Source organism: Chiroxiphia lanceolata, chromosome 6, assembly GCF_009829145.1.
Source record: "Chiroxiphia lanceolata isolate bChiLan1 chromosome 6, bChiLan1.pri, whole genome shotgun sequence".
In the NCBI taxonomy this organism is placed as follows: domain Eukaryota; kingdom Metazoa; phylum Chordata; class Aves; order Passeriformes; family Pipridae; genus Chiroxiphia; species Chiroxiphia lanceolata.
Window position 1 is genome coordinate 53183006 of NC_045642.1, and position 26102 is coordinate 53209107.

Below are 26102 nucleotides of genomic sequence, written 5' to 3' on the forward strand. Positions count from 1 at the left end.
TCACCTTCTCCCTTCCCAACGCGCGGGCCTGGCGTGGGGGATACGGCGCGCGGAACTGATTGAGTGGGGCTGCTTGTTTCCACCCGGCGCGCCTTTAAAAGCGGCGCGGCGGCGGCCCTGCAGGTGAGTTGTGGGCGCGGCGGCGGCGGGAGTGGAGGGTCCCTCGGGGGTGGGAGCTGTCCCTGCCCGGAGCGGTCCCGGGATGGAGCTGTCCCGATATCGGGCTCTCCCGGCCCCACGAGGCCTCGGCGTCCGGGGCTGCGGGGAGAGTACGCGCGCGCGCGTGCGTGTGTGTGCAGAGGTTACGACTCCACGGGAGAGCGCAAGGAGGCGGCCTCGGTGCCCAGACCCGCTGCCTCGGGCAGGGCTGCTCCGGGGATACCGGAGGGGGGTGGTGGGGGGAGTAGTGTTCGCGGAAGCACAGAGTCGTTACGGCTGGAAGGGATTTCTGGAGATCATCCAGTCCAATCCCCCCCGCCAAGGCAGGGTCACCTGGAGCAGGTGACACAGGAACGCGTCCAAGCGGCTTTGGAATGTCTCCGGAGAGGGAAACTCCACGACCTCCCCGGGCAGCCTGTTCCAGTGCTCTGCCACCCTCAATGTAAAGAAGTTCTTCCTCGTGTTGAGGTGAAAGTTCTTGTGTTTTATGGCCATTGCTCCTCGTTCTGTCACTGGGGACCACCGAAAAGCGCCTGACACCATCCTCTTGGAACCCACCTTTGAGATATTTATGTGCGTTAACGAGATCCCCTCTCAGTCTCCAGACTAAAAAGGCGCATCTCCTGCAGTCTCCCCTCATAAGGGAGAAGCTTCAGACCCCTCATCATCTTTGTGGCTTCCGCTCTCCGGTACTTTGTTCTTCCCCTCTGGGGGCCGTGGGGCACCGGGAGTGGGGAAGCAGCCCCGAGGGGGTGGCGATGCCTCACGTGTGACCGCACCGGGGCCGGCGGGAGGGACCTGCGGTGCTGCCTCTGCTCCCATGTCACAGCATCCACGATCACTCAGTGGGTGTGGGGCGTTGTGCGTGACAGACTGAACGCTCCTTGGGTCAACGTGTTCAGGGAAATCAGCCGTCTGGAAATTAAAACTGAAATTCTATGAACTTCTCTAATTATTAGCTCAGCACATTGCAAATCATATATCGTTAATAAATTCACACTCTAGTTACAGTGTTCCTGATCAAGTACCTTGTGGTTTCCATCTCCCCCCCGTTTTTCTTTAGTTAGGGCAAGGTAAGAAACTTTGGGTGGTGTTGCTTTAAAAGCAGATGTTGATGGGAAGTCTTTAGATTAGAGAAATGCATTGGTTTTACAAAAGTACTGACACGTATGGGTGATGTGTGTGGTGGGATGGATTTGTGCTGGCCAGATGTAATGGGACAGTTTCTTTGCAGTATCTCATGGGAAATGTTTTTAACCTGGTGTTTGCACGGCACTGTGGTGCACTTGGTTCTGAATCTCAGCTTGAGTTTTTTTGTGTTAAAACAAATAAAGTAGCTTTGCAAGTCTAACCCAATCCACTTGTGTATCTTAGTTTATAGCTTTTAGCCAGAGGTCAACTTCTTACTGTATTCATTCTTTGGAAATGGTGCATGTGACTGGGCCCTGTTTTTAGCACTGCAGTATAAACAGTAACCACTCAATACAGTTATTCAAAGCTGCTATTTATTTGATGTTCCAATTTACTGCTAAAACCTTCAATTTACCGTTTTTGAATTGATTTCTTAGTCAAGTTTACTTGATATGCTACTTATTTTTTTCCTTGACATTGTTTAAATGAAATGTTGTTGTAATAAATGTAGCTGTATTACTAAAAAAAGAATTTTTCCTTGCTCTTTTTTGCTGACACTTATAGCTATCTTAAACTTCAAATAAGGACAAAATGTCCTCTAGAGGGAGATCTTGTTGCTTTTATGTGCTAAAATGTTGGTCACCTTGTTCCAGTTAAATGTTTTGATCACCTATCTTGGAAAGGATATGTGATGAATGTATGTATCTTAATAAGTACTTCTGCTCTGGATCTATGCTTGGAAATTTCATAGCAGCATACAGAATATAATAGCCTGTCACGTAACACTTCTGTAGGTTAAGTGAAACATAGTTGTTTTAGTTCAAATACATTTAATTCTGAAGTTAAATGAATAATCTTTACAAGTTCCAGAGCACTACTCCTGCAGGAGAATTTGTAGGACTTACATTTGTGGCATCAATTCTGCAAATGCTTATAAGGATATTGACTTTCATGCATCACTCTCTTTTTCATCAAGATGCTTTTGAGGGCAGTTTCTTCACTGTCGTAAACCAAGAATTTCAGTAGCTGCTCTGAAAGTGTTGTGGGTTAAATCTCTTCAACATAATGAGTGCTAACAGCTGGCCAAGGAAACAAAGCAGAAATAAAATGTCCCATTTGATCGATCTTGGCAGTACTTTCTGCCTCTGAACAGCAGAGGTTGAAATATTACTTTGCAGACACATCAGTTGTTTGAATGTAGTTAACTATATTCCACATGCTCAATCCAAATTACTGGAAGAATCTTGGTGGGATTATTATGAGGGTGAGTTATTCAGCATGTTACATATGCAGCCTCAGCATGAGATTTTTCTCACAGACACATTGAAAAACCTTATTCCACAGTAAAGGTATCTGTGCTCTTATTTTTCTGTAAGTAAATGCAAATAGTGAATTTGGTGTAGTTTCTGTTATGTCTGTTGTGTAAAACTAAAGGCTGTGTGGAACTTAATGGATATGGTTGGAAAATTTCCTCATACTGCGACAACTGCTGAATGGGTCAAAAATGTGTTCACTTTTTTAGTTGCCAGTTGAACCCCTACACACTTCTTTTAAGTCCTCTGTACTGTTAAGAAATAGGTATTGTCAGGCTGACTCCAAAATAGTTGTAGTATTTGTATTCTTATAAATGTACATACCAAACCACTACAAAATTAGTTAATTTCTTTTGTGTTTGTGTGAGGAGAAGTGATACTGCAAGTAAGGTAAAGTGATTTGCATTATTTATATTGCAAGATTGTTTTCCTTTTCATACTCTTTTTCATTGTTTTCTGGTATGCAAGTACACTTCTGCAGTGCATTAAAAATGTATGCAAAGGGCTTGGAGGCAAATGGCGTTGTGTAATTGAAGGTACAGATGTGTTTAATAGAGGAATAAATGTCATTGATAAATAGGAATAAAGGTTTGATGGTTTTTGTTAAGAAAGGCATATTTACATCCCTAAGTTACTCATATTGTAGACTCTTTAATGAATTGTGCTCTGAATAATCAATTCTTTATTTTAGATCATAATTTTGGAGGATTGCAGCACTGAGATCTCTGGAGTCTGCTGTGTGTAGCCATAATGAGTTCATCACTGGTTGCTTATGAAGATTCAGACTCTGAGACAGAAACTGAGAAGACTGAAGTTCCCCAAGCTTTTGGCACACAAATAAGCTCTCAGAGGTCTTCTGTGAGTTGTCGTCAGCACTTTGCACCTGGTAGTTTGGGTACAAAATCTACATATGAAATGCACCCTACGGAGAACAGTGGCAGTTCTGGCACAAGCACTGTTTGTGAAGATCCCCCTGAGCTTTATGCACAGAATAATAACACTGACTTGACATCTCCCTATTCTAGGGGGGCATACCCTGGCCATGCTGCATTATCTATGCCTTACAGAAACTATGAACAGACCTCAAGCTCTTCAGCAAACTCTGGAAATGGCATTTCCCAGAAGAGAATGCATAAAGACAGTGCTACTGCCATAAAAGGAATTAGACCATATATCCCCAAACGATTGCGTCAAGAAAGTTCCAGTACGCCCGAAACAAAGGAATCTGATCAGAGAGGTAGCTCAGCTTGTGATGTTAAACTGGGTGTATTGGGAGAGCAGACTTCGAGAAAGACCTCTGAATTAATTAAGCCATATTTGGTATCCAAATATAAATCAACTGAAGTCCCCAAAAGCTTAATATTTTATATGTCTAAACACAGTGGCCCTGTTAATGAAATCCAGTGGTGTCCTGTACGGGAACAGAGTCACATGCTTCTCTCAGCTTCTATGGACAAAACAGTCAAGGTAATGTAAAACAAGATGTTTTGTGGCTCAATCATCAAACTTAAAAATACTGTATTAAAGAATGCTCTTCTGGAAATAACATCCTTGCCTGTGTGTGTTTTAACAGTTCCAGTGTATTCAGAATTCAAGGAGATGCTTTGAAGTATAAGACTCTATTATGAACTTGCAGCCTAATTCTTCACTATACCCACAGTTAGTTCCATTACTTTGGAATTTGGTGTATTGTTTCGGGTTTTTTTTGAATTAGTCATGTGAGTGTTTTAGACCTTAAAAAGTTAGGTTTCTACTAGGTCATTTCTCATGATCTGTACCAGAGTTTTGTCACAATGGCCATAAACACTATGGTCTGCATACAGATCCTTCCCAAAGTCAGTTAACAACTGACTGCCAGTACTGGAATAATATTTTGAGGAACTTTTCTGGCAGGCCTACTTGACTACTGCTTGGAGGAGGTCAGATGGATTTGTTAATTTAGTCAGTCCAATGAGTCTTTTATTTTTAAAATGGGTAATAAAAGTATTGTATGTTATGCTTTCCCAGACATAGGGCTAATTGCACCTCTGGGTTCAAATAATAGTCCTCTGAAATGGTTTTACGCAGGAACATAGTTTTCATAAGACCATACAGCAAGTGTCCTTTCTGGTGGAAGGCATGCTTTGTTGCATCTAAGATGTATTTACCATAGCAGCCACAATTATTTTAAAACTTGCTTCTAAAATTTAGGACTTTAAGTAAATACTACTAAACAGAGACCAAACAGCAGAACACCCCTTGCACCAGCATACTTCTAAAACCAAAGGAGAGAACTTAAACTGAATTTGAATTCTGATTTAATGTAGGAAACAAGAGTCTTTCTCTTATTCAAATTGAGAATTTTTTCTTTGACTATTTTGCTGTTTAATTTTTAGTGGGGAATGGAATTCCATTTAGTTTGGTTTTTTGACACTTCTTTCTTATCTTAGAATTTTTGTCTTTCCTTTCCTCTTTCCTGAGTTTTGCCATGGGGCCCTGTGAAATATATGCTACCTTTGCATCTTTGAAGCAGCAGTACTCTTGAATCTTGGACAGAGTTTTTGCTTTTGTCTCCAGATGTCTACTAAAGCACTTGGTGGTCACAGAAAAGAAAACCCCAGATCTACAGCGTGCGTAAAATTTTCTCTTCCTAGTTGTTTATCTTTTATTCTCTTAAGTTATAATGACTTCCCTGGTTCTGTAGTCAGCATAATGTATCAAACCATCAAAGTCTGAATACTTTGAGCTTTTAGGAAAGATAGAATTCCTCCATCTTTTCCCAGCCTTTTTAACTTCTTTGTCTTAAACATTAACTTGGAGGAAAAAAAGTGCTGATGGATGTTTTTGGTAAGCGGGAATTTAAATTTGGATTGTACAAAACTATTTTACACCACCTCTGAATTTCAATATGTTTGACATTTTGTCTGAAGTTGTAACACAGTATAACCTCATTTTATTGAGTGAAATTATGTATGTGTTGAATATAAAACAATCTAAAATCAAAGTTGTTATTGCAATGTAAAACTATTAAAAAATGAAAATAATGGCATGTCTGTTGTGTATTCTAAGCAGAAAGAAAGATTGTTTTTGTAAAGTAGTGTTACCACCCCTGCTTGGAAGCAGTCATTAACCAGTAAGGCTGTTTTTTGAAGAAATCTAACTGCTTTAGGTTCCCCAAACCTTGGAAATTCAATATAAATAGAATGTATTAATGTTGTCAATGCTTCAGAGCACACGAATGTAAAAAAAAATTACTGAAGTAATAATGTGACTGTTAAGCAGTATATGAAAACACACTTCTATATTTTTAAAGGTAGCCTGTAGAGAGGTATCTATGGGTGCTTCTTACTGTTCTTTTCTGGTGACCCTTTTAATTATTGCGCTGTCACACACAGACCATCCCGGCCAGCAGAGGGCGCGGTGGCATCGAGGATTGCCGGGATGTTGGGAGCCCAATTCCCCTCACTTTCTGGGATCATGAGCCCATAAATCCCTGGTGACTGTGACAGCAGTGCTTTATCTTTTGGGGATTTATTTGCAGTCTACCGCTGCCTGAAGTTGCCCATTTTCTGGTCTAAGCATAAAACAACTGATTGAAAATGCAGATGTACTTGTTTTTTCCCCCTCGTCCTTTAACTTCCCACAGCTTACCTTTTTTGTTGTTTTCTTCCCACAACACCTGCTTGGAATTGCTAGTTTAAGTCCAGACAGTGGATGCATGTCTTCTTTACCTCTGATGGGAATATGCAGACAATCAGGATGTTTGCACTATTTACTTTCAACATTTGATTAAGGTAAAACTCAAAGCACAGTTAGAAGTCTAAAATCCCTATATGATCAGAGACAGTAGGCAATCCAGAGCCTCAAAACTCTGTACTTTGAGTTAGTCATATGAATAACTGTGACTGAATAGTTTTATGTGTAAATGTCTTGGATTCAGTCTTTACATTCAGCCTATGAATTAAGACATTTATCCTTTGAAGAGTCCAGTATTAGTGAAGATTTCTCAGAACTGAGAGTTCTGTCTAAGTTGATATGACTGTGATAGTTTGTGCTTAAATCAGAGATCTATAGTTGTATGCAATTTGTGTAGTGTTTAGCCAGTTTTGTATATTTTATCTGTTATTGTGTGCTTAAATGTTTTCCTCTTAAATTTTCATCCCTAACCCACCCCCCCCTTTGACACAGAGAAAGAAGAGACACTTGCTTTAGTTACCTTACTTTAGTGATTTTAATTTTTTTGTCCCATGTAAATTACTATGGTTAAGTCATTAATATCACACAGATAAGTATCTAAAATGCATATATGAAACCAATTATATGGTTTCTTACTTTTTAAGTGTATGTGCTTATCCTGTTTAAATTAGAAGAACAGTCTTCCATTTATGTTCTCTCAGGTTAACCAATGTACATTTTAACATCATCTTTATGAATCAATGTAAATCATACTAAAATATTTACAATAAATGAGTCGATGTCTTCAGTTTCTGTTGACTGAAGCATAGCCTAGAGTCAGGGAAGATCATCCGAAGCATTTTGTATAAATATTTTGCATATTTAGGAATGAATGGACTGTTTTAGAGGACTTCATAGTTTTCTTTGAAAGTATTTGATCTGTATTTTTTTGTTTATCGCTGCTTTTGAAAAACCTCAAACAGTTGTCAATTGAAAAAATTGAGTTGAAAAAATTATCAGTTATCAGCTCAGGGGTGTGATTCTCTAGAGTAACATTTCCACCAGCAGATGGGGTGCCTCGACCTATTAGAAAGTGATGGGAACTAAACTCTGCCTCTAAAGACTGGAAGACTTTAATATTTGCCTCTGTGTTGTGTGTTGAAAGACCAAAGTTACAAGTTTATGCATGTGTTAGTAAACATATAAGAAAACAACTGAGTTTTCTTAGAGACCTGAAAATATGATAGAACTTCATGTGGAAAGAGATACGTATTGCAGATTAGTAGCTCACAGTTCTTCAAATCTGGAGCATTAATAGAAGAATATTTCATGCTAAATTTCAAATTTGTAAGGAATGGGGAAAAAACCCTTCCTAGTTGTGTAGGTTTTGTCAAATTTTTTACCCTCTGTTTTTGTAGAATTTTTAGCTTCCCTTTGAAAGCTCCAGCCTAGGTAGCTATTAGAAAGGGACAGAAACCCTGATTCAGGGTTGGGAAAAGTACTGTTGGGAGCTCTTACTGTGACAGTTCTATTCTTCACAGTTGCATTCTAACTGTATTGGGGTGGATTATGTTTTTAGCTTTATGTATTTTAAGGATTGTGAAACATTATTGTCTGAACTGATTACATTTGTTTTGTTTGACTAACACTTCTGTTTGAATGGCTGCTGTAATTGAAATTTAGGCTACTACTGCCATTATTTGGGTTTTCCTACTAAAACACCAAAATAGTCTTTGTGATTTTAATATCTCATCTAGTGTTTTTTTACATGAATGTTAAGACTCAACACCATTATTAAAGGTGCCTGGTTCCTTGTTCTGATATACAATGCTTTGTATATCAGACCTTGCTTAGGTATTTCTGGTTTAGAACCCCAGCTACAGAATCCAGAATCACAGGTTACCATTGAATACAGCTGCTTGCCTTCCGTAGCAGGGAACATTAAAAAATCGTGTCTTGAAAGATGTGTTTACCAATTGCAGAAATGACAATGCTGTTCATTCACATTGACAGTGTCTTATATTTGGAAGACCTTGTCATTATGTAGAGCCACACAGACGTTAATGTTTTCACTACTTACTGATTCTGGACTTAGCTTTTTAACAATTGTTCATAACTTCAAGCCTCCTATGCCTTTATTCTGTATTTCCTATTTCTGTCTTTAAAAAGATGTTACCTGGAGTTAATTTTTAATCATCTGTTAGCTTTTAATTTTGTGTCCCTGATTTTTTATTTAGAGCATCACAGCAGGGATTATGTTTGTTGCAAAGTATTTCTTAATTTTCAGCACTTTCATTCTCTGTTGTTAAACAGGATCAAGGAAAGAAAGTGCTGAGATTCTTGAGTGTGCAAAATGTATATTAATAGCACTTTGACAGGATGTCTTGTGTTGTAATACATTGCTGGAAGTTTTTCTTATACATTTTTTCCCTACTTGCCTAGTTGAATGTTGTTTAGTCACAGTTGAATCAATTCAAGCAAAGAAAAAGTTTTTAAAATGAGTGTGGTGGGTTGACCTTGGCTGGATGCCAGATGCCCACCAGGCTGCTTTATCACTCCCCTTCCCAGCTGGACAGGGGGGAAAGAGTAAGGTGAGAAATGACTCATAGATTGAGATAAGGCAGTTTACTAAAGCAAAAGTTTGAATGCACAGAAACAAAGCGGAAAATGACAGTTTATTCTCTGCTTCCATTAGCTTTTACATCTGAGCTGGTGTCACATGATATGGAGTATACCTTTGGTTGGTTTGGGTCAGCTGTCTGGGTCATGTCCCCTCCCAGGATCTTGCCATCAATATGGGGGAGAAGGAATGCTGAGAGACAGTGCTGATGCTGTGCCAGCCTTGCTCAGCAGTAGCCAAAACACTGGTGTGTTATCGACACCTCTCTAGCTAACAATGCAAAGCACAGCACAGTGAGGGCTGCTATGGGGAAATGAAGTCCATCTCAGACTAAATTCAATGAGTTTAATAATATCAGCCTATTGAACAGAGGCATTGCTGACTTCCCATAATTAAGAACACAAGAACCATACTTGTTCAGACCAAGGCTCTGTCTAGCCTGGGATTCAGTCTCTAGTAAGGTCCATGAGTAGATGTGTAGAAAAGATGAAATGTCAAAGGTTTGTGGTGCCTTTTAGTCCTCTTCTGGTTTCTGTTTGTTTTCGAGTCAGGGGATTTCTGAGCTCCAAAGTGGTTCACCTTTGTAACATGCTACCTCAAGAGATTTCTTCTATGTAATTTCTTCTGAGATGCTTGTGATCATTAAATGGTATGTTACTCATGCTTCAAATTTAATATACAGATTTTGTTTCCTAGTGAGTGTCAAATTTACAAGAAATACCATTTTTAATCATATTTTCAAAATATTGTATTGTTTTGTGGTTGTGTGTCTGTTAGGAGAAAGCACAGTAGTATATCCAGGAATTTTGTTATTGATCCTGTTGTATTGGACTGAATAGAAGATAGTAGCTTCCACCCATCTATAAACTGTGTGTAGCACAGATGGAAGCAATACAAATTTCCTAGTTAGTGCTGCTACCCTACTCCAGAGTAACAAAACCTAATATTTATGCTTTCAACCATTCTGCACACAAGTCACTTGGAATAGGCAATGTTTCTTGTTGTTCTGTCACACACGTGTCTGTTTATAAAGGAATGAATTTAAGCTGCCAGCCTATTTCCTATACACCCAGGCATAGCTGTCAGATGGCTGTAGCCCTGTCACTGCTAGGCTGGATTCAAGCTGTTCACTAAGCAGCATTACCTATTGTGCTGCTAGTACTTCAAGTATTGCAATTCTTAAATAAATTTTTAAAACCTAATTGTGGCAATGTTCCTGTAACTCTAGGCAACGATGAGAATTTGGGAAGTCATCCTATTCAATACATATATTCTTTATTTGAAATATTTTAAAGAAGATCTCTCTGATGTTGGTATATTTTAATACCATATTTTAAAAATAGCAAGGAGTTCTCCCCATTATCTCCGAAGTGGCAAGGAAATGCTCATATTCTGGGGATTGTATGCTGCTTACCTAGATATGTGAAAAAAGAATTGTTTTTCTTGTTGGAGAGGCTACTAAAGAGGCTGTTCTGAAATACTGAAGCTGGCTTTTCTTTATCAAGGTTCTGACTTTCTTCCCTTGTTTATTTAGAGCTATGTGTAGTTCTTTCAGTGACTTTAAGCTTCCTGATTAATAAGATGGAAGTACAGTTATGTGATCAATACCTGCATAGTAATATCAGTTTCCTGAGCACTGAAAGGGCTTTTTTTGTATACCTCAATCTTCTTCTAACAAAATTATTTCATACACTTCAAATGAGAAGTATTTTCCACTTTGCTTATTTTGTAAGAAAAGGAACATCATGCAGGAAGGAATGTACTTGACCATCAGTGAAAGCTTCTAACCATGCTTATGGCTGGAAGATAATACAGGTCAGGATGCAATAGATAGCTCTCACAATTGTTCTGCAAAAGCTGGTGACACATGTCAGCGAAGAGCAGTTCATGAAAGTGGTGGATTTTGGTCTCTTCATCCCAAAGGTTTGTATGAGTAAGAGTTGCTTCACATTTGGTATGTTAATACCTCGATAATGTTTAGAGATCGCTGTTAGAGAGATATATTTTTTTAATTATTTTCTTCTTTCGAGCGATGCTGTTGTCAAGGAAACAGAAATCCTTGTAATGCTTTTGTTCACTCGTTCAGAGTCCACAGCTGGAGATGACTTGTATAGTTTTTATTATGTTCTTAGTGGTTGACACACTCTTAGGCCTCAAAGGATTTTTTCAAAGGAGTATGATTCTTTGAGTATAAATAGCACCATCCTGATCTCTGTAGGTTTTGATAGGCCATTGTTTCTTTCCTTCTGCACTGACAAGAACTAAATTCAGTACAGCTTTGGATTAGAATTTATCTAAACACTTGTATGAAAACTGACATTTAAAAAAAAAGGGGTCAAAAATGCAGTGAACTTCTCAGCTTTTGGGTAAGGTTTTCAGCTCTGTAATGTCTCTTGACTTAGGATTTCTTTAAAGAATGCAAGAGTGATACCCCAAGTGGTCTTGCAAAGCATTTTGGACCACTTTTTGGCTGTATTAGAGGATTGACTGTGGGGAAGAAGAGTGGATATTTTGTGATGTAGCTAATACACCTGTGTTCCCCATTCGTGCCTCCCCCTGCCCTGCCCCCAAATAATTTGGGAATTATTTAAAGAAAAATTTAAAAAATAAAAGTTCCTCCAAGAGCAGTAGTTAAGGAAGCCTGTCTGAATCTTGAGTCTGACTACAGATCCTCTTCAATTTCTTTCTCCTTTGGGGCTTCTGCAGTGTCTTTAACTTTTATTCAGCTGCTTAGCTTGATAAAGCCTTGAGGGAAAAATGCTAAGGCCTCTTGTAAAATTTGGTTGGCATTGACCAATAGGTGCAAAGTGGTCACAGGTGAGATACACAGGGTAACATGGCTGTTGTGACAGTTTGTTATTTGACATTTGTTATTTCACAAATCTTTTTTCTGTGCAGATCCAAAAGTATAGAGAGTGACTTTTGGATATCCTTAACAGTGATGTTGAAGAAAGGATTCTGTTTCCTTGTGTTACCTAGAAAGAATTTTGGTTACCTGTACGATTACTTACAGAAATATCAAGAATTTAAAGTGTTTGTCTGACTTTTTTTCCTAGAAACCCATCTGCCCTGAAGGGCTGAATTCCACTTCCTTTCTGGAAGCACTGGGAACTCTACTGGCTGTTTACTAAGTGTCTGTGAAGTAGCCTGTAGCAGAGAAATAAGCAACCTTGTCTCTTCCTGGCATAGCCAGCCTACTAGGGACAAAACAGTCAGGGCTAGAGATGTCAATGCAGTAGTGTTTCTAATGAAACTTAACTGATAATGCTGTAGATTAAACTCTCCAATTATACATAGGACCTATGTGGGCTGCCGTGCAATCTAATGTCAGAATGTCATCTGAGGTGGGAGAAATGTGTGGTGGTGTTATCCCCTTTCTGGGTGCATCAGTAAGATTGCTGGTGAAAATTCAAAATTTTGATGCCTGGGAAAAATGAGTTAGAGTAGTTCTAAGTTCTTAAGGGACTGTAATACATTATGGCAGTATCTTTTTTTTTTTTTAACAGTTAAGAAACTGAATATTTTTGCTGTTTAAAAATATAAATAACACCAGTCTAACTTTGCCTCTTTTCTAGAAGTCTGGCTTTATAGCTGCATCTCACATACTGCTATATATTAAAAAAAATAAAAAAATCTGCTAACAAAGCTACAAGGCATCTCATGACTTTGATTCCTTACCCCTCTTGGTCTGTCAATGTTGTCAAGGAAACAACTTTTTGAGAAATTTTGCTCTACTTTTTCAGGTTCTATAGAGAGATGACTTGTGTATGATTTATCTGGCATCAGGAGTAGAAAGAGTTTTTCTGAAGTTTCTATTCTTCTCAGTATGTTCCTGTCCTTGCCTTTTTTAAAGCAGATTTTATTTTTAGCTTGTGTCATATAGCTGCATCTTTAAGGTCAAAATATCAGTTGATGTACTAAGGATTGTTGACACTTGATCTTTAAATGAAGCCTGATAGAAAGAACTTTAATGACATTTTGCTATGTATTTATTCCAGAAGGACAACTGTTAGTTATAAATTTCTTTTAAATTAAAGGAGAAAGAAACATTAAAAAGCCCCATTGCTCTTCAGAGAATTTGCTTCATTACTATAGTACTAATGGCTTACTGTCCTTTATCATACATATCATGTTTCATTGCATCCCCATTCATTGCATTCATTTCATCCCTCTTCAAAAAGGCAGCGTTTTGTGGGTAGCATGGAGTTGTGTTTTGTTTGTCTTCCAGTCTGTACATGCTGACTGACCAACTTGTTAGGATATTGTGTCTGAGCTTTACCTTCAATATGCTTGTGGGGGCTTTTTTTTTTTTTTTTTAAGTAAAACTGCTGGTTTTCTTCTAAGACATATCTGATAATGTAGTTATAGAAAAGTTTACCTTTCTCAGATGTTTTGGTTGGTTGATGGATTAAGAATACTGGGCATGATAGTGAAGACTGCATGTGCTTGTATGTTGTGCATGTGACAGCTGTGTAACACCTTGCTTTCTGAAGTCGTATTTTGGAGTCTGTCCTCCTTTTCCCTGGTCTCCTTTTCTCTTTCCGTATTATAATTTGCTCATTAAAAGAATTTTTCTCATTCTGAACACTCTGACTAGTGGATGGAAATTTGTATTTTTATCTGCTAGGAAAGGGACATGGAAGGTTCTCTATGGAAAGGAAGGCAGTTAGGGATGCAGGTGGTCAGGGTTGACATAGTCATATAAACATGTTAAAGCTAGCACTATGTTAACAATACAAAAGAAATTAAAATTAATTAGGTAGTTCAGTCTTACTCTGCTTGCTACTACTGAAATAATGCTAGTTAAAGTGTCCTCATTGTAGAAAAACACATAGCTGCTTGACATAATTAATAGTTTATTTCCATAATTAAATAACTAGTTCTGCTCATGTTCAATACTGGATTATGCCACTGACATCAGTGGTTTTCGGATCGCATCTGTATTTTCCATAGAAAAGGATCTTTGATATTTTGTTTTGATTTGTTGGGTTTTTATCTTTGTTGGTTTTTTTTTTCCCCTCAGTTATTAACATTCTCAATAGCCTTGGGAATAATAAATGATTTATTTTTTAGTTGGAAGAATAAAATTGTAAAGAAAATATAACTTTACCAGGCTGACTGATAAAAGCTAGATTCATTAAAGCTCAGGTTTTGAGCTGTTCTAAATCACTAGCTGTGTACTGCCTCTCATAGTTAGATATTACTTCAAATCAGTGTGGACAATAAGACTGCAATAAGAAAACCACCTGGTTAACATTGGGGACGTACAGAATTTGCCTGTAAATTTGCATTAGGTAATTTCTTACAAATAGAAATTTGTGCCTAAGTACAACTTTCCACCACTATTTTTGGAACTGCTGTAGTAAAGTGTTACTTTGTGCTATTCAAAAATACAGTATCAGCAGGTGCAGGATTGGCAGCATCCCGCTGTGTTGTGCTGCTGAACAGCCACCGTGCATCCGATGGCTGGGTCAGCAAAGCTTGTCCATAGCTGTTGTTCCTGCTGTGTCAGACTCTCCCAGTGGATCATGTGCAAGAATGAGATAGGTTAAATCGCTCATTTTATTTGTTGTGTTTGTACTTATTTGTTTTGTGACTGTATGAACAGATGTTTTCTGATTTTATATATTTGTACATAGATCAATATAAAGCTGTAAAGCACATAAGTGGCCTTAGCTGATTCACAATTTTATATGACAAAAGTATGATAATATTGAAGTACAGTACAAATAGATATGGTTTTGAATTTTGGTAGCTACTGGTTAACTGAAGCTTGAGGGGAAAAAACCAAACAAATTGAAAGAGTTGGTCAGTGGTATTTTCTCCATCCCGTTTTCAGAAGCAAGTAATAGGTCAGCAGACACAGTGTTTCAGAAGCTTGGAAGTACAGTTACTAAGATTGTACTTATGTTCTGCATAGAACAGCATTTCTTTCTCTAGTAGTGGATGTTCAAAATCTGTGGCATGCAAGTGTCTGTGGGATATGTATTTGTGAATATATCCAGTCCTTCCTGACCTGTAGAAATTGAGGACTCTTAAGACAATTTGCCTGCAAAGAAGTCTGAAATTGGGTGTCTAACACTTATGAGGAATCCCCACTTTTAATAGAGCATCAATGTATATGACTTGAGGAAGTGATCGATGCTAATGAATATGATTCATAGAGGTGAAGGGAAAACCAGATTATTTGATAAATGGCTTTAGTTATTTGATAAATGGTTTAGTTAATTATCTCCTGAAGAGTTGCAATACATTTGAAATTCTTCTCCTTTGCCTTCTGGTAAGATCTGAAGTGTTTCCTGGGCAGGAATACTGACTGATAGTAACCATTATTGTGGTTGTGCTTTTGGGTGTTCTGAACACCTTTATATCAATCTTAGCACGCTACTACACATACTACATTGCATTCTGAAGTTGATGAGAAGCTGCCAAATTTATGCCATATTCTTTTCCCATATAGAGTTGGCAGTAGAAAATTTAGTGGTTTTAAAGTAATTCTTAATAGCTACCTGTCATTAAATGTTGGTTTCTCTTGAATTATTTACCTGAATATGTGCATCAAACTGCTTTGCTTGAACCATGTCATCCCACATATGCATAATACTGTGTGTGGAGCAGCTAATTTATCTGAAGTAAATACGTAAAGTAAATACGTGTGGATACGTAATATACAGTGGGGGTGGGGATCTAAGTGTCTTTGTCGTATTTAACTTTGACCTATGCTAAAATAATCCCAAGTTTTTATATTCTACAATAAACCATAGCTTGAATCTCTAGCTGATTTATAAGTATATCGTAAGTTCTTTTCACTTCTGCGTTTTCCAGGAGCTTACCATTTGAGGAACAGCCACGAGGTTAGCCATATTACAATGATTAGTCACAGAAACGCTTGAAGGTTAGCTGCGAAGTAGGTGCGAATTCTTCCCTTTATTTTGGTGTGTGTGGGAAGTTACTCTCTTGCACTGTCTGCCCAGCATGAATGTACAATTGCTATTTTGTAGCTACAGAAAAACCTAGTCACGCTCGTAACTTTTAGCTGGCTGAGAATGTGATCTGTAGGAGCATATTCCGTGGAGTCAATGGTTTATGGAGAATTTGTGATTAGCTTCAGGCGCAGTGATCCCAGAATCTTTCCGCACAATAAAGAACACGCTACGTTAAAAGATGACGATCTATGGCACAGCAAAACCACTTTGCTGTTGAGAAGGATGGAGTCACTGATAACTGATGATTTTAAATATCCTTTACTGGATATGTATATATATACTTATTTACAAATTGCTTTTTGGTGAGCTTTGCTTGTAATAAAAAGGTTGCCTGCTTTCAGACTAAAAAATAGTCTTTCTTATACGTGGTTCTCTTCTCTTTTTCTTGTTTTCTCTCTTTTCTTTCTTTGTCAGCTTGCCATATTTTTCAGCATTTGGTAAGCATATCTCTCTTGTAAATAGTGGGAGTTAGCTAAAAAAGATTGATTGGTGCAGATGACTAAAATATCAAATGAAGTTTCTGATAGAATGACTCTTGCTGTTTGGCCTGATTTCCCTCAACTGTTCTTGAGACTCTTATTTGATGTTTTGGCTGAGAATTTCTGATGTTTCGTTTGGACTCCCTAGTACACAGGATGTGAATTTCTAGGTTCCTTTAGTACAAATATCTGCAATAATTCAGAGGATACTTAATTTGGATTTTAAAATGGTTTGAGAAAACAGAATGCATAAATATATGGTCTAATAAGTATATGGTCTGGTATTATCATACTGTCTCTGTAGAGCAGATGAATTAAGTTGAAAAACATGTTCAAATGTTGCTTTCCTCTTAATTTTCTATAAATTCAGTGATGAGCATAAGAAACATACACATTTATTCCCCTGAAATGTCAGAAGACATTATCTTGTCATACTTCCACAGAAATAAAACATGAGAAAATACTAATGCCATAGTGTTGCTTCTTATTTATTACTTCTATTCCCTAGTCGTATTTTTCTAAAAAGCAGTAACCCACTGCTCTGGGGCATTTAAAACGTGCAGTAGCTTTGAAGACATGTAGCAGTTGGCCTTCAATTAGTGCCTGTTAGGCAACCTGTCTTGCTTTAGGGTTAACCTATTATGTTCTGTAGTGGTAATGTTAGTGTAGTAGTAGTTAGTGTAATGTAGCCTCCCATGGCCTGTTTTATTCTGTTGACCATTTTTTATGGGAACAGAATAATTTATCGTGAAACTTGGCAAAAGTGATTATTCATGACTCAAAGAAAGTGTTTCAGCAGTATTTTTGGTGTTCTTATGCAGAATAAAGAGAGGGACAAGAAAGATCTGTAGTAAGTTTTATTTCTCCCCTGTATTTCTTCTTTTGGATAAGCCTGAGTAGGTTGCTTTTCTCTGAAACATGCTTTGAGCACTTTTTTGAGAGCTACAGTTGTGATTTTGTTGACTGGTTTGGTTGAAGATCACTTTTATCTGAATTGGTGTCCTTGGCAACATGGACTTAATTCTCACTGTTGTTCATCTCTAGAGACTTTCGAACATGTTTTTTTCTTCTTACTTTCTTAGTCTGTTTATAGCTTAAGAAAACAGATATTGAGGGAAGATAAGTAACATGTAGACCTTTAGAGGAAGTTCTTCCCAACCCTGGAATTGGCACTATGAGATGTATGCCCTGTTTGGGGTCAGGTATTCTCCTTTCACTGATGAGAAATGGACCAACACTTTGTTGGAGGGCGACACCCTCCCGAGAGAAATCCACCTCCCTGCTGGTATAAGCAGGGTACTGACCCAGGGGTTAATGACCTACAGCACAGTGTCTCATCCCCTTGTCTGTTCTCTGGGCAGTTGGCATTGCCAGGGCTTGTGATGAACCTTTGAAGCAGAACGTTAAATGTACACTTAATGAAGGTATGCGGCAGCAGGAACTGGCATTTAGACAAGGTCAGGTGTTTCTTGGCACTGTGCACTTTAAGAACATTTCATTTTTCATTTTTTTTTTTCAGAAACATTTTGCTTTATTTTTCTCTCCAAACATAATCCTTGAGAGAACGTTGATCGGGAGAGAGTTTTCAGGTATTGAATAAAATTGCTATGCAGACTGGGCTGAGAGGTACAGGACAACCTTATAGTGTGTAATTATTCACACTATTGTTTTGACTGATTAAAAATCCTTTATGTCAAATAGTTGAAGAACAATAGAATAAACTTAACCTTTTGTACTTTAGAACTCTGTCTAAATGTTTCTTCTCTATCTTGGAGTGCATTATTCATTAATTTCTTTTCTAGTGGAAAGAAGCTGTCTTTACACTTAAAAGAATAAAAGACAAAACACCAAGGCATGACTTCTTTGACACTCTGTTCTCGGGGTCATTTTTTCCTATTTTCAGGGTTTATTTCTCCAAGAAGGTCTGGATCAAGACCAAGATCAGAGTTGACAATCAAAGACTTCTTCTGTCTCTGAAGATAGTAATGGTTATAACTTTTTTCCCAACAGAATCAGGTCAATGCATTTTCTCATTTTCACATTTTTACATTATATATTGTATTTTATCCCTGAATTTGGTTGAATTCTTCTTTGTAATGAATTGGAGTTAGCTGTAAACAAGATGGAAGAAAGTATACAACCTATCATGGACAGTATTCTTAGTATGCAAAGTTGTGGTACCTCTGGCTTGATGATGAATATTTTTCAGTCAAGTCAATCTTGTGATCTTGAGTTCAGTTAAGAAAGCTCAGTCATTTTTGGTTTCTTTTCCATCTTATGGTGTGAGGAATTTGTTTTAAACTGTCCTTTCTGAGAAAACGATCAGAATTAGTGGGTTTTTTTCTTACCTTTTGCTTGAAGGAGGGTTTCTTAACAAAAGCCATGTACTTGCATTTGAACATATAACACAATATTAGCAGGTAAGCAAAGGTATGCAATTTTCCTGAGCAACAAAATACTTGATTACAGGTCTAATGATAGTTTAAGAGGTATTTTCAGATGTGATGAAATCAAGGCCTTGAAGCAGATGAACTTAATTATCTTTGTGAATATTCACAATCACATTATGTGCTTTAAATGTCACATTTCGAAATAGTGCCTCATTGCTAGTTAATTAACAATAATTACTCAAGGTAGTACTTATGTTTCTGGAATCTCTTACCTACTGTGAAAAATGTACTTTGCTTCTAAAGGTGTCTCAGTATAAAATCCAGATTTTACTTAACTCATTCTGAAAATGTTGATGTTGTTTAGTCCCTCTGTACACTTTGCCTCTCCCACTGCAGTGTGGAGAAACAGTTATTTCATTCCATTTGCTCTGCTACAGCTGCACAGTGTTTTTAACACCTGAACCATGGTGCGTGTGATATATTTTTTTCTTTTTTAAAGAAGCAAGCGATAATTTTTTTTTTCCACGGCAGAATAAGGAAAGAGAAGCAGTAGCAAATTAGACTGGCAGTCTAGATCCATCATGAGGTGTTACAAAGGTGTGTTGACATTTTCAGCTAAAGAAATATGGCTTATGATAATACCAGAAGGTTTTTTTTTCAGTCATAGCACTTATGCTCAGTATGCTTTTCTCTGGGTAAGGATATTTTTTTCTTGGCAGAGAGCGCTATACAACCCAAGATAGCTTACGCTGCAAAAAAACTCCTTGTAGATCCTAGAAAGTCCTGCCTATATTCTTATTTCCAAGTTCCCTCTTCCATCTTTCTTCTCTGCCTTTCATGTAGAAACTTAATTGAAATGTTCGAGGATTCTCTTGAAGTTTTTTCCCTTAAAGTGAATCTTTTTTAAACAGTGAATCTTTCATTCAACTTGTTTGCAGCAATACACTTTACATGTGCTTATGTGTATGTATATTAAAATATATGTTTAAATATATATAAAAAGAGCCTTAAATTAACAGAAAACTTCTATTGTCAACTGCTTATCCTTAAAAAATGCATATTATCTTTGCATGCACACCTCATTCACCTGTGTGAATGGGGTGTCCATTGAAATCCTGGTAAAAATGTGTAATGTATTTAATAATAATATTTTCCTGTATAGTGTATTAAATACTTTAAAGTTTTTAATTCATGACAGTACTTACAACATGCTAAACAGATGTTTGAATTCTCAGACATCAATCTAAAGCTAATTCAGAGAACAGCAAGAAAAGCTACTAATTTTTAGAAACAGTCATGAAGATTAATTAAACTAATTATCTGTGCTTTGTGCAGTGGGAGTGGAGCTAACTGCAGGTACATGAAGACATAACCAAGGGAGTGATGAATATTTTTTCGACTGGTAAAAATATTCTAATGATAGCAACACAGATGGAAAAGAGCTGAGTAATATGAAGCTGAAGTAATAATATGCATCTGTTTGTGGTAGGGTCTTTAACATGTTATGTGAAAATAGTGTTGGAAGTGGTGAGCACTTCATTGGGGAAACTTCCCAATAATAATTTTTCAGTTGTAAAATGACTCGGAGAAAATAAGCTTTTCACAACCACCAGGGTTTGATTTTCATTATTTGGAGAACATCCTAGACCCATTCTAATTGAATTGTAATGGTTTGGTAATGATTTCAAAAAGCTTTCACTCGTGTGTTTGCTATGTTAAATGGGTTGAAACAAAGTAACACTTTTTGCTTAACTTTTTCTCCTGCCCTTATATATGAATGACTCTTTTGTAAAGACTGATGAGAAATCTGCTTTTGGATATCTCAGTACAGAGCTTGGATTATCAAAAACCTTGATATGCAATTGTTGACATTATAATTATTTATTCTAGAAATTGTTCGCATTTATATGCTTAAATAGGAATTAAATACTCCTGAAAAATATGATAAAAACTGGTCACTAATCTCCTTAAATTTTTGATAATATGCAGAAGCCTGCAATGCTACTAATATTTGCATTAACTTCTAATTTTGAAATTCTTCATTCTGTGGGTTTGCAGTGGTAGTGAAGTAAATGCAGTGAAATTCTTCTAGTGGTGAAGCAATAGTTTCTGTAGGTGTGTCATACTGCAGTGAGAAATGCTGAACCACATCCTACCTGATGTGAGGCTGAATCATTTAAGTGTTTATGTTGCAGTAGTGCCAGGGAGCTGAGCACTCTCCAGCCTGTGGTGGAACTTTGGGTTTATGTGTGGGTTTCAGGGCTGTGCTGCCCAGAGGAGTTGAGCCAGCTCGGGTGCTAGAAGCTGCAGAGTGGGACTGGTGTGATGCTCTCCAGAGCTATGGAGTCATTTCTCTGGGATAAATTTAACAGTGGGATGTCTCATGGCACCACGGCACTGATGTGATGATAGAGTAGGTTTGCACTATGTGAATGTAATCTGAGGCAGTCCCTACTGATAGGATACCATAATTATGCATTGTTGTTGCTAAAGTGAAGTGTGTTTATCAGGCTTTAGAAAAAGGGGAGGGCAGAGATGTGTATTTTTACAAGAATATAAATATTACATTTACTTCTGTAGTTAAAAATAACTTAATTAGGTCCTATGTAAATGCCAGGCAATGTTTGCAAGTGTCAGTATGTTCATATCTGCTCTTTGATAACTGTCACTAATTCATAATTTCAAGACGATGTCCAAATAGGAGAAAGCTAGCTTTTAATCTGGTTCTAGGTTTTCAGCAGGGACTATTATTTTCATTTCCAGCTTCAAAGGTATGTTCTTATACCAGCTGTAAAGTAAAAGTTAGCAATACCATCTCCTTAATGTGACAAAACCACATCGATTATGCTTTTTTATGTTGTATTTATAGTATTTATAGATGCTTCCACCCGCACTTTTGTAGCAGGACTTCTCACTTGAACTGTACTCCTACTTTAAAAAAGTCAGTTGCGTCTGGAAAATAGCTTTGAAACATTTAGACTACAGTAATAATCCCTCTTTAAGTTACAGCTTCCTATATCTTAAATTGCTGTAGATATTCTCACCGTATGATATTCAGGTAAACTAAAAATATTTAGATGCTTATCTGCTTTAAGAAAAAAAAAAGATGTGTATTTCTTAAATGAATGTTATGCCTGTGTTTAATGATGTTGAATCTATTATTAAAGTAAACAGCCTCCTGATGTATTAATAAAGGAAAAGCTATTTACCAAAGTCTTGTGGAGAATGTGAAAGAAATAATTAGTCATTCTTTTAAGGTTATTTTTTGAATCTTAAAATTTGATGCAAACTGTTGTGGTTTGTATTGATGAAAAATATAATCAAAGATCTGTTGTTCAACTTCAGGTTGGCTGTATCACAGTACTACATTGCAGGAATGTTAAAGAACATTGAAAACCCTCTGCTGACTAGATGTACATTAGATTTGCAAATTACCTGCCAATGCCCTCTGGGACAAAGCCCTTCATGAAATCATTGTCAATAGCTTTCTGTTGGGTTGACTTATATAATAGGTTGTTCTTCAAGATTTCACAGGAGAGAGATTAAATGTTATAAAGTACAGAGTACAGAAACTCCGTAGGGCAATCTAAATGATGTTATAGGAACTGAACTATATTACAAAGAATATTAAACGTATTTGCAGTCTTCTGTTATTTGTCATATGAATGCCAGGCCCCTTTCTGTCTGGTGGATTGCATAGATATGCAAAGGAGAAATAACAAAAGCTAATCAGTTTTGTTTTATGTAAAGCTGTTAATATGTAGATACTTGAGCTCCCTAAAAAATAAATAAATAAATCTGAGTGTTCTAATGATGCATGTTGATGTTGTGTAAATTGCTTGGAGAAGAGGAGCTGCTGTAATCACTTCACTTGAACTAGGAATATACTTAAAAAGAAAATAGGATGACACAACCAATGTTGCACATCTGTGCTAAAATTACTGTGAATTAGTCCAGTGTCAGTTAACCTGAGACAGTTGGAGTAATGCTGGTGGGGGCTTTACCTCCTTGGGGCAACAAACCCAAACTGTCCCCCTCTCTTTAGTGTAGAGACACATGGATATGAAGGGTAGGAATCAGTGCAGTGGCCCCAGCATGCTGGAGATAAATGTGGAAACGAAATATTTTTGTTATGTGCAGTGTAACACAGGGGAGCTGGAAGGGAAGGGGAAGCTTCTGTCAGTCATGGCAAAGTTTGTGGCATGGTTACCAGTGATGGGCCAAGGCTTGGGCATGGTGACGGCTGCACTGAGTGAAGAAAACTGAGTTGTGGTGTGTGCTTGGAAGGAAGCTGCAAAAAAAAAAAAATATTAAAATGGACAAGTTGCTTTAGAGCTGTCTTGTTTCCTAGATAGCTACTGCAGAGCAGGATTTTCTCTACTACAGTTAAATGTCAGGAATATGCTGAGGGTTGATGTGTGTGCTGCCGTCCGTCCACATCTGCGGTGCGGACAATGCTTCGCTTGAGTCAGCAGATCTTATAGAAATCACTGAATATTCTGGGAGTCAAATGTGAACCTTTGAGAAATCCTGGTATCTTTGAAGCATCTGCCTCCTACACTTCCAAATACCAGAGACAGCCCTTGTGAGTGGCCAGGAAATGCTAACATCCTTGATGTAGTGATCATTTGTATCTCACCGTGTCACTCATTCTGTGATGCTCCTCAGCTCCCAGGATTTAACATATTTTTCACAGACTTCAATCTGGATAAAATCTGCCTTTGCCCATCCAGTGGACACCCACCTGAGCAGGAATTCCTGCAGCTGAGAGATTTGGACCTTGTTCTGATCTCCCTAATAGGAATTGTCAATGAGGATTATGGAAGGCAGGTTTGTGCTTGGAGCTGTTGACTGGAGGCTCTTTAATTTACGTAGGAAGTACGCACCTCCAATTCACGTGCAACAATTTGATGAGTGTATTAGAAGGCAGAACATTCACAACATGGCATAGCAGCTTGTTCCAGGGGAAGCAGGAGACCTAACCTTGTACTGAGAGGCCTCTGTCACTTGGACCATAAACTTCTTTTATGTTTTTCCCGTTACTTTCCCCAGTGCTTAGAGGCACACAAACGTCATAATAGCTCAGTAATGGTATAAACATTTATAATAAGGCAGGATGTTTTCCTCAAGAAAAATAAGAAAAATTCTCAGTCTGGGTGACCCTAATATAACTTGAACAAGTGGAGGTTCCTATGTTGTACATCCATCTTGCTAAATAACATCCTATGCAGAAAAATCTTGAAAAGACCTCAACCAAGGTTTATCCCTGTAGCCTTCAGGCTAATTGTTTTCTTCAGAGCAGTTTAAAAATATCCAGCATAATTTTAAATAAGCTATCCAAATAAATTACCTGTTTGGTGCTTTCTTGTTTTTCTGGCTAACCTGATTCCAGTACAAAGCTCTCTCTGCTACAATTAAAGTTTAGTCTTATTCTCAGCATCACTTAAATAATCAAACTGCTTCTTGTATTTATCAAAATGTATTCAGCTCTTGGAAATGAAAAAATCTGCTCTTACTTCAAGACCTTTATTGCAAGAACTTAATCAAACAGTAGGCTTGCAGCCATCTTTTCTCTTTACCCCTGTTTCTGAACTGCAGGATAAGATCTTCTGTGGAAACAAATCAAGCTGTTAAAGTTGTGCAGCTGCCAGAGAGGACTCTGTTGGTTTTTTCTCTGGAAGTAAAGATGACTCCAGCTTGTTTCTAAATGTGATATAGCTTCAGTGAAATGCTACCACAAGCTGTTGTGGTCTGTCCTGCGTTATTGATTCATCTGGATATTAAAGTATGTAGCCAAAATCAAATATATGATAACTTAGTTCCTACACCTTAATGTATGTTCAACTTTTTGCAGTTCCTTCTGTCTAGATTAGTATAGTTTTCAGAGGTTGCAGCTTCCCTGCCTTTTAGAGAGATGATCAAATGTTGTGTGTAGTGTGACCCATCCACTCATCTTCACCTGAGGTCTTGGTGCTGCAGAGTTTGTGCTGAAACCAGGAGTGGAGGAAGGTACCCAGCACAGAGGATGCTGAATGGCCTGAGGACCTGGCATCTCTGTCCAAGGGTGTTTGCTACCAGCCACACTGCTGCCCCACAGGTGTCTTGCTGGCATTTAAAGGGCTCTTAGGCAACAGAGCTCTACTTAAGAGTAGTGTGGTATCAGTGAAAAGCGAAGGATTTCCCCAAATCTTGGAATAGGAAAAAGGGGAAAAAATGCTGCTCTTACCTCTATTGCATCATCATTCTTTTAGATTCTCTCCTTTTTAAGAACAAATAAGAACTAGGAAAACAAGCTGTCTATCAGAATAAAAGTCAAAAAAAGGATCAGTATATTTAGAGATCTTGATCTCATTAAGTGAAGAATTTATTCTGCAAGCATCTGCAATTTTCCAGTGTCTTTTAAATGATACATGTGCTATAAAACATTCTAACAAACAAGTCTGTGCTTTTTTAAGAAGAATCAATGTGTTTTGAAAGTCTATCAGTCTAATTTATTTCCCTGAAGTTTTTAAAGGAAAATAAAGTGATTTCAGGCAAATTTTGTTACTAATGGTATCTTGGTTTCCAGGAAGGAGGCTAGAACTATGAAGATTTCATTTGGCAATGTAGAAAAAAATACATAAAAGTTATGAAAATAAACATGTCACTTTACTCTCAACTTTGATACTGTCAAAAGATGTAACTAATAAAAAATGCTAGCAATTGCATGAGGACTGTCTTGAACAGTTTTATATTAAAGGCTCTAATTAACACATTAATTAAAGCTCTAATACATGTTACCAGAAACTAGGCTGCTTTTTCATACCACTCTATGTCTCTGCCAACCTTGATTATGGTTTAAATAGTTGATAAAATTTTGTAATTCTCTGGCATGCCTTTTCAATTTTTGGTTTATATTCCCTCTGGGATGGCAGTCATTCCTGTGGAGAAGTTCAGGTGATGTCTAAGGAACTCTGAATTGTATTAGCACTTCAGTTACTCACTTTTCTGGAAGTATTTTTAATGGCAAGGTCATCTTACTGAGCTTGTTGTAATACTTTTTATTTTAGTGGGGGTGGAAACTATGCTTCTAGTACTGTTCATTAAACAAGTAGGAATATATAGCTCCTACTGAATTTAATTTGTTAAAACTGATTTTGTTGCTTTAGAATGCACTTTTGTTGCATTGTAATACAAACATACCTTGTATTACATTGTGATGCTAAAAACAAATGCGTATTTTAAAACTTGTAGCCCTCTTCTCTGTTTAAAAAACAGCCTTCTTTGCCACACACTTTGTTTGAGTAAACCTTGTGCCTCTAAAACTTAAAGCTCTGGTGCCGTATCTTTACTAGATATTCACTAGAAATGCTATTTAACATCAGGTATGT

At 37.5% G+C, this 26102-nt stretch overlaps 1 protein-coding gene across 4 annotated transcripts in view; it reads left to right on the top strand.

The window, feature by feature from the left end:
- Nucleotides 1-25: 25 nt before the first annotated feature.
- WDR25 (WD repeat domain 25) overlaps nt 26-26102 on the top strand; it is an 87503-nt gene continuing 61426 nt past the window's right edge. For 2 of the 4 annotated variants that reach the window (XM_032691964.1, XM_032691962.1), the window contains exons 1-2: nt 26-123; nt 3295-4070. In XM_032691964.1, coding sequence (XP_032547855.1) covers nt 3354-4070 — 717 coding nt within the window. In that variant the 5' untranslated portion in view covers nt 26-123; nt 3295-3353. Of the gene's footprint in view, nt 124-3294; nt 4071-26102 lie in introns of those variants that run through there. The other 2 variants (XM_032691966.1, XM_032691965.1) reach the window with 2 other exon arrangements.